The sequence below is a fragment of the Gymnoscopelus microlampas genome (assembly GCF_963454915.1).
Source record: "Gymnoscopelus microlampas genome assembly, contig: SCAFFOLD_25, whole genome shotgun sequence".
Classification (NCBI taxonomy): Eukaryota; Metazoa; Chordata; class Actinopteri; order Myctophiformes; family Myctophidae; genus Gymnoscopelus; species Gymnoscopelus microlampas.
The window spans coordinates 57,074-69,715 of record NW_028155862.1 but is presented as its reverse complement, the minus strand read 5'-3'; the positions used below and the strand labels follow the sequence as shown (position 1 = coordinate 69,715).

At 41.4% G+C, this 12,642-nt stretch overlaps 1 protein-coding gene across 1 annotated transcript; it reads left to right on the top strand.

Moving 5' to 3' along the window:
• The first annotated feature begins 461 nt into the window (after positions 1–461).
• LOC311041203 (acyl-CoA desaturase-like) lies at positions 462–6,234 on the top strand. The gene is made up of 6 exons (XM_084086106.1): positions 462–583; positions 1,397–1,685; positions 3,797–3,927; positions 4,423–4,628; positions 4,962–5,194; positions 5,955–6,234. Exons 2-6 carry the CDS (start codon positions 1,424–1,426, stop codon positions 5,999–6,001), a joined length of 879 nt encoding a protein of 292 aa, XP_083942232.1. The 5' UTR covers positions 462–583; positions 1,397–1,423; the 3' UTR covers positions 6,002–6,234.
• Positions 6,235–12,642: the final 6,408 nt, after the last annotated feature.

Here is a 12,642-nt window from a genome sequence, read left to right as displayed (position 1 = left end):
CATTCTACTGCTAATATGCCACCAAAATGTGGAATTGATGATGAATTGAGTACAAAGAAAGGACCCCAATGGAAACAAGCCATATAGTGCTTTCTTGGGTTTAAAATCCTCTTAACAGACCTTGTATTGAACTGTGCTTGTCTTTGCAAACTGTTAATAAAGTATTCAATCAATCAATCAATCAATCAATCAATCAATCAATCAATCAATTAAGCCCTACCAAGAGTGTGATTCCTTACTCTCCTTCAAAACCACCATAAAAGAGCATCTGCCTGCAAATGGTAACTGGTCTGGTCCTATTAACGTCTAAGCTTAACACCAGGAAATGCAAACTGTTAATAAAGTATTAAATCAATCAAAAAAAACCTGGTTGGCAGTGGTTGCTTATTTCTCATGCAATCTGGCAACACTGCCCGCTTGTCCAATCGCTGCCAGACGAGCCGCACTTCATCTAATTCTCACACAGATGCAACATCAGCAGCAGTCCGTTTATTTCCTCTTCTGTAAGTCGTAGTTTTGGTGGCAACATAACTTAATACCACTCATTAAAAAACCCTTCAACCCTCGTCAAAGTCTACATCTGGTGAGTATGAATTAATAGGCGTGGGTGGCTGGCTGCGCGTTTCCTATATTCGATTTTTCCCTGTAAATATAAATATTATGCTTATGCAACAGCATCATCACGTTCCATCCTGTCTGTCTCCATGCAGTGTTGCCATGTCCGCTTATTAGACGCGACTTTGGGGCTTGTTTTTGTCGCGTACACGTAAATTATTGGTTGTTGCGGCTATTTTTTTGGGCTTGTTTCTAAAGTGTAGTTGCTTATTTGGGGCTTGTTTCCTATTGTTGTTTAAACCAGTGGTTCTCACATATTTTCATGTCAAGGACCCCCAGATTAATATGTAATCGTCCGCACATCCATCCCCAATTCCCCATCTAAAAAGATTTTGTAACAGGGACACCAGCCCCCCATGCAAGATTTTGTGTTCATTTATTCCACATTTCCCCTTCTTTTTTTCCCTCCCATGATTTTATTTAAATAGCAGCTCTACAAGCTCTATTTTCAAATGGCGCTCAGGTGGCCTATAATAGTCGCTTCTTTTGGGCTTGTTTTCATAGACCTGGTTGCTTATTTTCCTCGCTGAATCTGGCAACACTGTCTCCAAGCCCAGGCAAAGCAGCAGCACTGCAATTAATGCAGACGTGCTTTTGTAACCGTATGGTCTTGACAAAGGATCTGATATAATAACAAAATATATGTCGTTTTTTTTTTTTTTTTATAATATATATATAAAAATCTAATGTAAAAAAATATAAAATATATATTAAAAAAATATATATAAAAATATATGTCGTTTTTTATTTGTTTTTTATTTTCTATAGATTTTTTTTGCAGACAATATTATTAGCAGCCAAACCAACCATGACGGAGGCTGAGAGCTCAGATTATCCGGTGAAGCGCATCATCAGGTCCAGCATCAGCAACGGGAATAGTAAGGTTGTTTCAGAGCCGACGACACAGACAGAAGATGATGCCTTTGACCACGCATACCAGGAGAAAGAAGGCCCCAAACCTCAACGCATCATGGTCTGGAAGAATGTCATCCTAATGACTTTATTGCACGTAGGAGCTGCCTATGGCGTTTCACAAGTCCCTGCAGCAGCTCCATTGACCTTGGTTTGGTGTAAGTATTGAGTAAAGTAGTGGTTCTCAAAGTGGGGTCCGGGGACCCCCAGGGATACTTGAGGGGGTTCTAGGGGGTCCCCAGCTAAATGATAGATTAGGAACCAAATGGACCCTTATGGGTCTGTAACTCTGAGAGTGTACAAATGGAACCAAATGGACCCTGACGGGTCCATTTGGTTCCATTTATACACTCTCAGAGTTAAGTTAACATTGATTTTACAACATGAATTGGGGTCCCGAGATAGAAATGCCATTAAATGTGGTTCCGTAGCCCTAATGCATGTCAAACTGGGGGCCCTTAAAATGTATCTTTTCAAATGGGGGTCCGCGGGCTAATAAGTGTCCATTTGGGGGTCCTTGACATGAAAAAGTTTGAGAACCACTGAATGGTTCTCAACCTTTTCAGGCCACACCACCCCCCAAAATAATCATATTCTACAAGCTCACTCACAACGCCAACGCATATCTTTAAGTCTGTGTGTGCAGATGTGGTCGAATAACGTCGAGGAGGGGTTAAATAATATTTTAGAAGCCATAAAGTCACAGCTCTAACGTTATGTCATAATATGGCTTCAAAAGACACCAGCCCACTTTCTACCAGGTGGTTATAGGCTAATCGTGAAGAGTGGTTTGCCTGCATTTTGCCGTGAGGCGTAAAATTTCCATAGGACGTGGTTAACTCGACTATTATGGTCAAATCTGACACAAGTTTGTTTCTTAGTAGACTGACAGCAAATGGGGAGAGAGATGGGTAGTGACACGCAGCTCAGGTCTTCGGGAACGGGATCGAACCTGCGACACGCTGTCAGGCTGGCATTGCAGCCTATAGGGTGCCTGGACCGCCACGCTGCGGACCAGGCCTAAATCTGACACGAGTTTGATCAGAGTCCTGGCCTGAAGACAAGCCAATTTTGAATCCTATCATGGTGCCTCCCACTGGTGGCACTATGATACTTTTACAAACTGATCCTAGCATCTGCCTCAAATTTGGCCAGCAAAGCCTTTAAGACCTCTATGATGTGACATTGTGAAGGGCTTGAGTTTTCGTGGAATGGTATCGTGGTGACACGGCAAATTTGCATGCTCATTGTACTGTAATGTGGATATCCGCAACATCAAAACAACACGCCTGTTAATTACAGCTTGTTATAGACATTATTGTGCACTTCACGACACTGAAACAGGAACTTGGCTGTTCCTATTTAAGCGTCCAGTTGTTGTTTTACCAATGACTGGTGATTTCTGATATTCTTATTTAGCTGCTGCTCAGAGGTATCTTTGTCTATTTCTGCCCTTTCAGGTGTCATGTCTGATTGAACCGTTATACAGGATTTTGTTCTCCATGTACAAAACATTACTTTTTTTTAAAGTAGAATTCACATCCACCTACAGTACGTGTGGTTCTTAGGACACGGCAGTCTGCTCCTTTGTGCAGAATCCCAAGAGTGTGAGGGTTTGGAATCATGTAAAGTCACGCCGGCTGCCACATGTCCCAACGTGCGAGAACGCTGCGAAGGTCCGAGGGCTCGATCACCACCGCTTTCAGCTAGAATTGAACCTTAGAATGGCTGTATCCATGGTTATACCCATGTGTCCTAGGACCGAGCACCGACATTATCACAGTTTAACCCAAGACCGGGAAAGCCTATACGTTGTTATACCTTTAAAACCGGGAAATGACATTTTCGATGTTGCTTTGTATATGTATTTTGAATAAAAGATTTAAGATTTTCAGAAAACCTAGGTTAGGATTTAGAAGGCATTTTTAAAATCGGCCTCAGATCTAAATGGGTTAATGACACAAGATGCCCCCCCTTAACTCATGTAATTACTCAATTACATTCACCGGCTTCGAACTCATTTGTGAATAGTCTGGAGTAATTGATACTATTTCCCTTTTCACTGATCGCTGGTTGAAAAGCATCGCTCCAATTAGTTCCTTGTACACCCAGATGTCGACTTTAGTAGTCATGTGTTGACGCCCCCACAAATTCATTTTTGCACAGTGAGTCATCCAAGTACAATAAACGATTCATGCCATGGGGTGTGAATGTGCGAGAAAGTTATTATAGTGTTGTTTGATGACGAACTCCTTTGTTTCTCCCGCAGCTGTGTTTTGCTTTTTGGTAAGTGCTTTAGGAGTGACGGCAGGAGCTCATCGACTGTGGAGCCACAGATCTTATAAGGCCTCAGTGCCCCTAAGAATCTTCCTTGCTCTTGCTAACTCCATGGCCTTCCAGGTAACTGCAGAGCGTTAAAGGGATGTTTCACTTTCAAACATGTCTTTTTTTTTTGGTAAATTCATTTTTTTCATTTTCCCAGAAAATGATATAAAATTTATAATATATAAAATGAATGAAAAAAGTAATTGAAAAAACACAAATGTCAGTCACCAGAACCAAGGACGGGTGTTTTCGATGAATCTATCATGGTTAAAATGGAGTTTGAAGTTTCAATGGGTTTATATAGGAAGGGGGCGTGTCTGATAAATTGAATATCAAATATCTAAATACTGAATCAAGCAACTTAAAAACTGTATGCCCACAAAAGCCTGAGTAGACGTTTAAATGACCCCAAACACGTTAAAAGTGAAATATCCCTTTAAGGTCACAGACAGTCATAACATGCACACACGCACAGTTGGAAGTAACAGTATAATGGCAGTTATCATAACAGCGTAAGTACCATCTTGACTGCACAGTGTATGTAATCTTTGTCTTTGCATCAACCCACAGAATGATATCTTTGAATGGGCTCGAGACCACAGGGTTCACCACAAATATTCAGAGACCGATGCTGACCCTCACAACGCCACCCGGGGCTTCTTTTATGCCCACATTGGCTGGTTGTTGGTGCGCAAGCATCCCGACGTCATTGAAAAGGGAAAAAAGTTGGAGCTCAGCGACCTAAAGGCTGACAAAGTTGTGATGTTTCAAAGGAAGTAAGTGCATTTAAATCAGTCAAGTGGAAGTATTTAAGTCTAAACGGCTTCAATCTGTTTTTAGCATTCCTTCCTTTTCTTTTTGTAGCGTTGTTGATTTAACCTGTTTTGTATTAGAAAATGTAAAGGGTTAAGAAAATGGGAAGGGGCCCATTGGTAGATTGACATAGAAGAATACCAGTTGTAAAGTGTATGCCATTCACTTACATCAGAGCTTAAATACAAGCACATTATATGTACACTGTCAGTCCTGAGGGAATTAAACTAAAACAAATTCCACTTAGGAAAATAATAAGTACATGGGTTTGAACTCCATCCGTTTCCCCTCTATAGGTATTACAAGCCGTCTGTGTTGCTCCTGTGCTTTGGCCTCCCCATGTTCGTGCCTTGGTACCTGTGGGGAGAGACACTATGGGTGGCATACTTCGTCCCAGCTCTGCTGAGGTACACCTTGGTTCTGAACGCCACCTGGCTGGTCAACAGCGCTGCTCACATGTGGGGGAACAGACCCTATGACCAAAACATCAACCCCAGGGAGAACAAGTTTGTCGCGTTCAGCGCCATAGGTATGAACGTTCACCACTCAAGCCCTAGTTCATTCTTAACCCATAGAGCCCGGGAAAGCATCATTTGTGTCATTTTAAGATTTCTTCGGCTATTCAAAAATAGCAGATCTACAAGCTCATAGCGCGGCACTCTCTGTGCCGCGCTATGAGCTTGTAGATCTGCTATCTTTGAAAAATCGTCAAAATGTGTGCAAATCTTGGAATACACATATATTTTTAAAGCGAACATTTGTAAAATATTTAGTTCCAGGGACGCCAGAATCAAAGATTGGAGTTACAAATGCCCACTTAAAAAAAATAATCTAAAAAAGTAGATCTACAAGCTCATAGTGCGGCACTCGGTGCCACGCTATGAGCCAGGTTGAAAGTGATTAAGTTACAGTCTATAGTATAGAGACAATTAAACAATGATTACTATAGGCCCCTTTTGTTCTTACGTCATGAATGATTGAGGCAAAACAAAGGAATATTGGATTGGAGGCAAACATGTATCACCTCAGAAAGGTAGTAAAGTTATTTGGTAGTAGGTTAGGTACTCGCCATCTTTAACGTGTCATCTGGCTGTGTTGTTGGGTTCCAAAATTAAAGGAGTAAATGGCTCCATCTTGAGAAATTATCACATATAAACTCACGTCACCAGGCTTTGGAAAGCCTGGTTTATGTTCCAAACAAACCAGTCTGATGCGGTCTAGAGCCCGCCTACCAGCCTGTAATTTGCAGACAGACATAAAGGCACATAACGTTTCCATATCTGCTCTAGACCCAGACCGGATCTGTAATCTACAAAGCGAATTGAGCCAAGTGTAACCGCATAACAGCTGCCACTGCTGGTCAAATAAATTGAAGACAACTAATGGTTAAATATAAAGATATAAAACAAAAGGATTGGACATGAGGCGGTGCTTGTGTTTCTAGCACACACTTCAAATCAGGTAAGGTTTACATAAAAGTATTGTATGTTGTAGGTATGGAATGGATATAAGGTTTGTCATGCCTATTCATCAGAAGTTGATTGGGTAACTAAGGAATATAGGTGTTTTCTCTCAGAACTCAGCCAAGTAGCGCATGATGTGTGTCAGGTGTGTGTTCAAGAAGGTACAGTAACAAGATACAATAGGTGGGCACCTCAGTGTTAAATTGGCTTTTTTTTCTCCAAAATGTAAAGAATATATATATTTGGAAAATGTTTTTAAGCAAATTAAAGTATACATGATTAGAACAAGCTTAAACATTCGACAATTAAGGTCCAATATTTCTACAATTGCTACAAATTGCTACACAACCTGTATATCCAGTCATTTTGGGGCATAAACAAGAAGTTGAAGGGTACATGTTGTACATGTATACTTTACATTACTAAGACCAATTAACATTAACATTTTGGACAAAATTGCCGATTTTACATCGAGGTGCCCAGATGTCCCTAGTGCCCACCCATCCTGTATCCGTGTTGGTATCCATGTGTTGATTGTCTAACGTGTACAGCTAATGTTTTGCCTCCACTTAGGCTGCGGCCACTGAAAATGGAAGTGCTGTCGTAAAAAACAACATTCATTATGCTTGAATAACGATTAAAGCTTCAGAGCCACCTTAGGGGGGTCTCATTAGTGTTCATTTAACTCTGAGAGTGTACAAATGGAACCAAATGGACCCGTTCCATTTGTACACTCTCAGAGTTACAGAGACAGATAAGGGTCAATTGGGTTCCTAACTATTAATTTGGCTGAGGACCCCCTGGAACCCCCTCAAGGACCAATGTTGGTCCCCGGACCACTGGTTGAAAACCACTGGTATAGAGTTATATGGTGCAAGCAAGCATACATACCTCAGTCCTCAGGCGCAGGTGTGCCTACTTTACTGTTAGCCTACTATCTCCTTCTCTGAGCCTGTGAAGCAAATACACAAACTAATCATTAATAGGAGGCTGAAGAGAAGATTGTACTGAATTATATGTAGACTCAAAGACAAACACTTGTATGCCAATAGCTTACAGAGTGGCTATTCGGCTAGTTTGAAATAATAATATTAATAATATAGCTGCAAGCAGCAATGAGCGGTTTCGAGAAAACTGGCAGACTGGCAGACTGGCAGACTGGCAGACTGGCAGACTGGCAGACTGTGACAGAGTGGCAGACTGGCAGACTGTGACAGACTGGCAGACTGGCAGACTGTGACAGAGTGGCAGACTGGCAGACTGTGACAGAGTGGCGGACTGGCAAACTGGCAGACTGTGAGAGAGTGGCAGACTGGCAGACTGTGACAGACTGTGGCAGACTGGCAGACTGGCAGACAGACAGACTGTGGCAGACTGGCAGACAGACAGACAGTGACAGAGTGGCAGACTGGCAGACTGGCAGACTGTGACAGACTGGCAGACTGGCAGACTGTGACAGAGTGGCAGACTGTGACAGAGTGGCAGACTGGCAGACAGACAGACTGTGACAGAGTGGCAGACTGGCAGACTGGCAGACAGACAGACAGACAGACAGTGACAGAGTGGCAGACTGGCTGACTGTGTGAGAGAGAGTGAGAGAGAGAGAGAGAGAGAGAGAGAGAGAGAGAGAGAGAGAGAGAGAGAGAGAGAGAGAGAAAAAAGAAAGAGAGAGAGAGAGGGAGAGAGAGAGAGAGAGAGAGGGAGAGAGAGAGAGAGAGAGAGAGAGAGGCAGTGAGAAAGAGAGGCAGTAAGAGAGAGAGCGAGAGAGAAGAAGTGAACATGCATTCATTAACAAAGTCATGATTTTTGTTCAGTAAATTATATTTGGACCGGTTAAATTGGGGTTTGAACCAGGGACCTATAGACTTGTGGGTAGACAGTGTAAAGGATAAGGATAATTCCAGGTCCGTTCATGAAAGTCCTTGCCGTCTTGTTTCCAATGAGGGCCTGTGAGCAATTAGGGGTTAAGAGTCTTGCTCAGGGACAAATTTCATTTCATCGACACATTTGCTGGCCTGGAATCGTACCTGGGGCAACCAGGGCCTCTGGCTCCCTAGGTGGGCTCACTAACCACTCAGCTATGGCCACAGTACAGACTGAGCCATTGGATAGACAGAATTGGATTTCATATGTGGCAAGTTATCATACAGCATGGGTTGCTTATTATATACATATACAAGCTCATAACGCGTCACATTGTAGATCGGCTGTATGTGGTTACTGTAGGTGTTGTATTAATAATTACATCTGCAAAGTAACAAGTAACTAAAGCTGTCATCTGCTGTAATTGTAGTAGAGTAGAGTAGTAAAGTAAAAGTACCTAAAAATTGTACTATGCATGTGGCAGGTGTGATTGGTGATGAGTGAGAGCAGGTGAGAGGGGTGGATCCAATCCATGGGAATAGGGGGAATTCCAAATGATGATCACCTCAACGCATTGTTGGGGACAGGGATCGAACCAGCGACCTATGGATTCACAGGCTGCCTCTCTTCTCATTGAGCTAAAGATATGGCCTCCCTGATGGTGTCTGTTGATATCTATAGGTTTTTCCGTCCTATAGGTTCTTCCGGTGTGAGATTGTAGATCAGCTATTTTCACAAGAAAGTATGTCATACATAAAAAACAACTACTCTCAAAAGCATTTCATGTTATTGTTTAAAAATTGCACATGTCTGAATTAACAGGGTCATGTTTTGTACAATGCAATTTAAATGTAAACTGTGACGAGTGGGGTTTGAACCGTGGACCTTTGGCACATGAGACTAACACTGTATTGATCAAGCTATTCAATCCACAGCCTTGGTCAGTGAGAAGGGAGAATCCAACAAAACAAAACAAAACAAAAGAGGGAATGAAGTACATCATACATTGAAAACAACTACTCTCAATAAGCGTTTCATTTAACAATTGCATGTTTATTCATTGATACAGTCATGTTGTGTGCAATGCAATTGAGTTGAGGTCTGCATGAGGTGAGATTTGAACCGGCGACCCTCTGGTATCAAGGCAGATGATTAAGCCATTGGGCCAACAGACCCGAACTGATGAAAAGGGAGTTCACACACATGACACACTTTCACGCAAATTGCTCAGAAATAGTGGATTTAAATGTTTTTCAAACTGCTCAAAATTGCAGACAATCTAAGGGCGGAGTTTACTGGTTAACAATTGCACATGTATTCATTGATACAGTCATGTTGTGTGCAATGCAATTATAATGAATTCTACATGACGTGGGATTCGAACCAGGAACCCTGTGGTTTCAAGGCAGATGATTAAGCCATTGGGCCAACAGACCTGTACTAGTGAAAAGGGAGTTTACACACATGACACACTTTCACGCAAATTGCTCAGAAATCCTTGGTTTAAATGTTTTTCAAACTGCTCAATATATTTCGGAATGGAAACTAGTGGAAAATAGTCGATCTACAAGCTCACAACGCGTTGCTATCTAAAAAGGTGTGAGATTGTAGATCGGCTATTTTCACAAGAAAGTATGTCATACATAAAAAAAAACTACTCTCAAAAGCATTTCGTGTTATTGTCTAAACATTGCACATGTCTGAATTAACAGGGTCATGTTTTGTACAATGCAATTTAAATGTGAACTGTAATAAGTGGGATTCGAACCAGGGACCTTTGGCACATGAGACTCACACTCTACTGGTGGAGCTATCCAATACACAGCCTTAGACAGTGAAAAGGGAGAATCCAACAAAACAAAACAAAAGCGCGAATGAAGTACGTCATACATTGAAAATAACTACTTTCAAGTATGCATTTCTCGTCATCTTTAACAATTGCACATGTATTCATTGATATAGTCATGTTGTATTGCAGTGCAATTATAATTAAGTCTACCTGAGGTGGGATTCGAACCAGCTACCCTATGGTTTCAAGGCAGATGATTAAGCGATCAAGCTATTGAACCAACACACCTGAACCTGTGAAAAAGGGCCTCAAACATGTATTTGACACAGTTTCATGCAAATTGCTCAGAAATCCTGGATTTAAATGTTTTTCAAACTGCTCAAAATTGCAGACAATCTAAGGGCAGAGCTTACTGGTCAAAGTGATACATGTGTTCCTCATGAGTCAAGGCACATGTGTAAGCAGGTTTAACGGCTGTCGGCCAAACGAGGCATGACTTTTGCCTGTTTAAAGTTTGCATTTTCAAAAAATTGCTATAGCGCCCCCCTTTGACCAATTGGAGTAAGATTGGTTTCAGTGATACTTGGAAGGACCCTCTACAATATTGCAAAGTGTCAAACAAATGTGAGTCTGCATGTATGTGTTAGGGGCAGATGAAAAATTAAAATAAAGCTGCAATTTTCATTGGCTTATAAAAGCGTAACGTTTTCACTTATGGAAAATCCGCTTGGTTACGTCTGTCGGCATTGGTCCAAAGTTCATGTGTAGACAGTTTCGTACAGATTGCTCAAAAATCCCAGGAGGAGTTAGATTTTTACTGCTTTTTACTGCTTTTCATAGAATTCGAAATGGTGGGAGATCTAAAGATCAGAGGTCAAAAGTCAAACAGTGAAAGTTGTTAGGCATGAGGAGACGCATGTGTGTATCAAAGTTTCATGGCTTTAGGTGAAACAGGGCATGAGCTGTACCTGTTCAAAGTTGGCATTTTCAATTGAGTGCTACAGCGCCACCCTTTGGCCAATGGTTGTGAGTTTCGGGTTTTCGCCGTTTGGCATAGCCCTCTACCATATTGCCGAATTTCATAAAAAGTGACCAGGCGGTTAGGCCAGAACTGGCAAAAACGGCGGAAGAATAATAATAGTGAAAGTGTAGAGATGTAATAGCTTTCGAAGCCTGATGGCTCTCGAAACCTAAAAACAACTACTCTCAAAAGCATTTCGTGTTATTGTCTAAACATTGCACATGTCTGAATTAACAGGCTCATGTTTTGTGCAATGCAATTTAAATGTGAACTGTAATAAGTGGGATTCGAACCAGGGACCTTTGGCACATGAGACTCACACTCTACTAGTGGAGCTATCCAATACACAGCCTTAGACAGTGAAAAGGGAGAATCCAACAAAACAAAACAAAAGCGCGAATGAAGTACGTCATACATTGAAAATAACTACTTTCAAGTATTCATTTCTCGTCATCTTTAACAATTGCACATGTATTCATTGATATAGTCATGTTGTGTGCAATGCAATTATAATTAAGTCTACCTGAGGTGGGATTCGAACCGGCTACCCTATGGTTTCAAGGCAGATGATTAAGCGATCAAGCTATTGAACCAACACACCTGAACCTGTGAAAAAGGGCCTCAAACATGTATTTGACACAGTTTCATGCAAATTGCTCAGAAATCCTGGATTTAAATGTTTTTCAAACTGCTCAAAATTGCAGACAATCTAAGGGCAGAGCTTACTGGTCAAAGTGATACATGTGTTCCTCATGAGTCAAGGCACATGTGTAAGCAGGTTTAACGGCTGTCGGACAAACGAGGCATGACTTTTGCCTGTTTAAAGTTTGCATTTTCAAAAAATTGCTATAGCGCCCCCCTTTGACCAATTGGAGTAAGATTGGTTTCAGTGATACTTGGAAGGACCCTCTACAATATTGCAAAGTGTCAAACAAATGTGAGTCTGCATGTATGTGTTAGGGGCAGATGAATAATTTAAAAAAAGCTGCAATTTTCATTGGCTTATAAAAGCTTAACGTTTTCACTTATGGAAAATCCGCTTGGTTACGTCTGTCGGCATTGGTCCAAAGTTCATGTGTAGACAGTTTCGTACAGATTGCTCAAAAATCCCAGGAGGAGTTAGATTTTTACTGCTTTTTACTGCTTTTCATAGAATTCGAAATGGTGGGAGATCTAAAGGTCAGAGGTCAAAAGTCAAACAGTGAAAGTTGTTAGGCATGAGGAGACGCATGTGTGTATCAAAGTTTCATGGCTTTAGGTGAAACAGGGCATGAGCTGTACCTGTTCAAAGTTGGCATTTTCAATTGAGTGCTACAGCGCCACCCTTTGGCCAATGGTTGTGAGTTTCGGGTTTTCGCCGTTTGGCATAGCCCTCTACCATATTGCCGAATTTCATAAAAAGTGACCAGGCGGTTAGGCCAGAACTGGCAAAAACGGCGGAAGAATAATAATAGTGAAAGTGTAGAGATGTAATAGCTTTCGAAGCCTGATGGCTCTCGAAACCTAAAAACAACTACTCTCAAAAGCATTTCGTGTTATTGTCTAAACATTGCACATGTCTGAATTAACAGGGTCATGTTTTGTGCAATGCAATTTAAATGTGAACTGTAATAAGTGGGATTTGAACCAGGGACCTTTGGCACATGAGACTCACACTCTACTAGTGGAGCTATCCAATACACAGCCTTAGACAGTGAAAAGGGAGAATCCAACAAAACAAAACAAAAGCGCGAATGAAGTACGTCATACATTGAAAATAACTACTTTCAAGTATTCATTTCTCGTCATCTTTAACAATTGCACATGTATTCATTGATATAGTCATGTTGTGTGCAATGCAA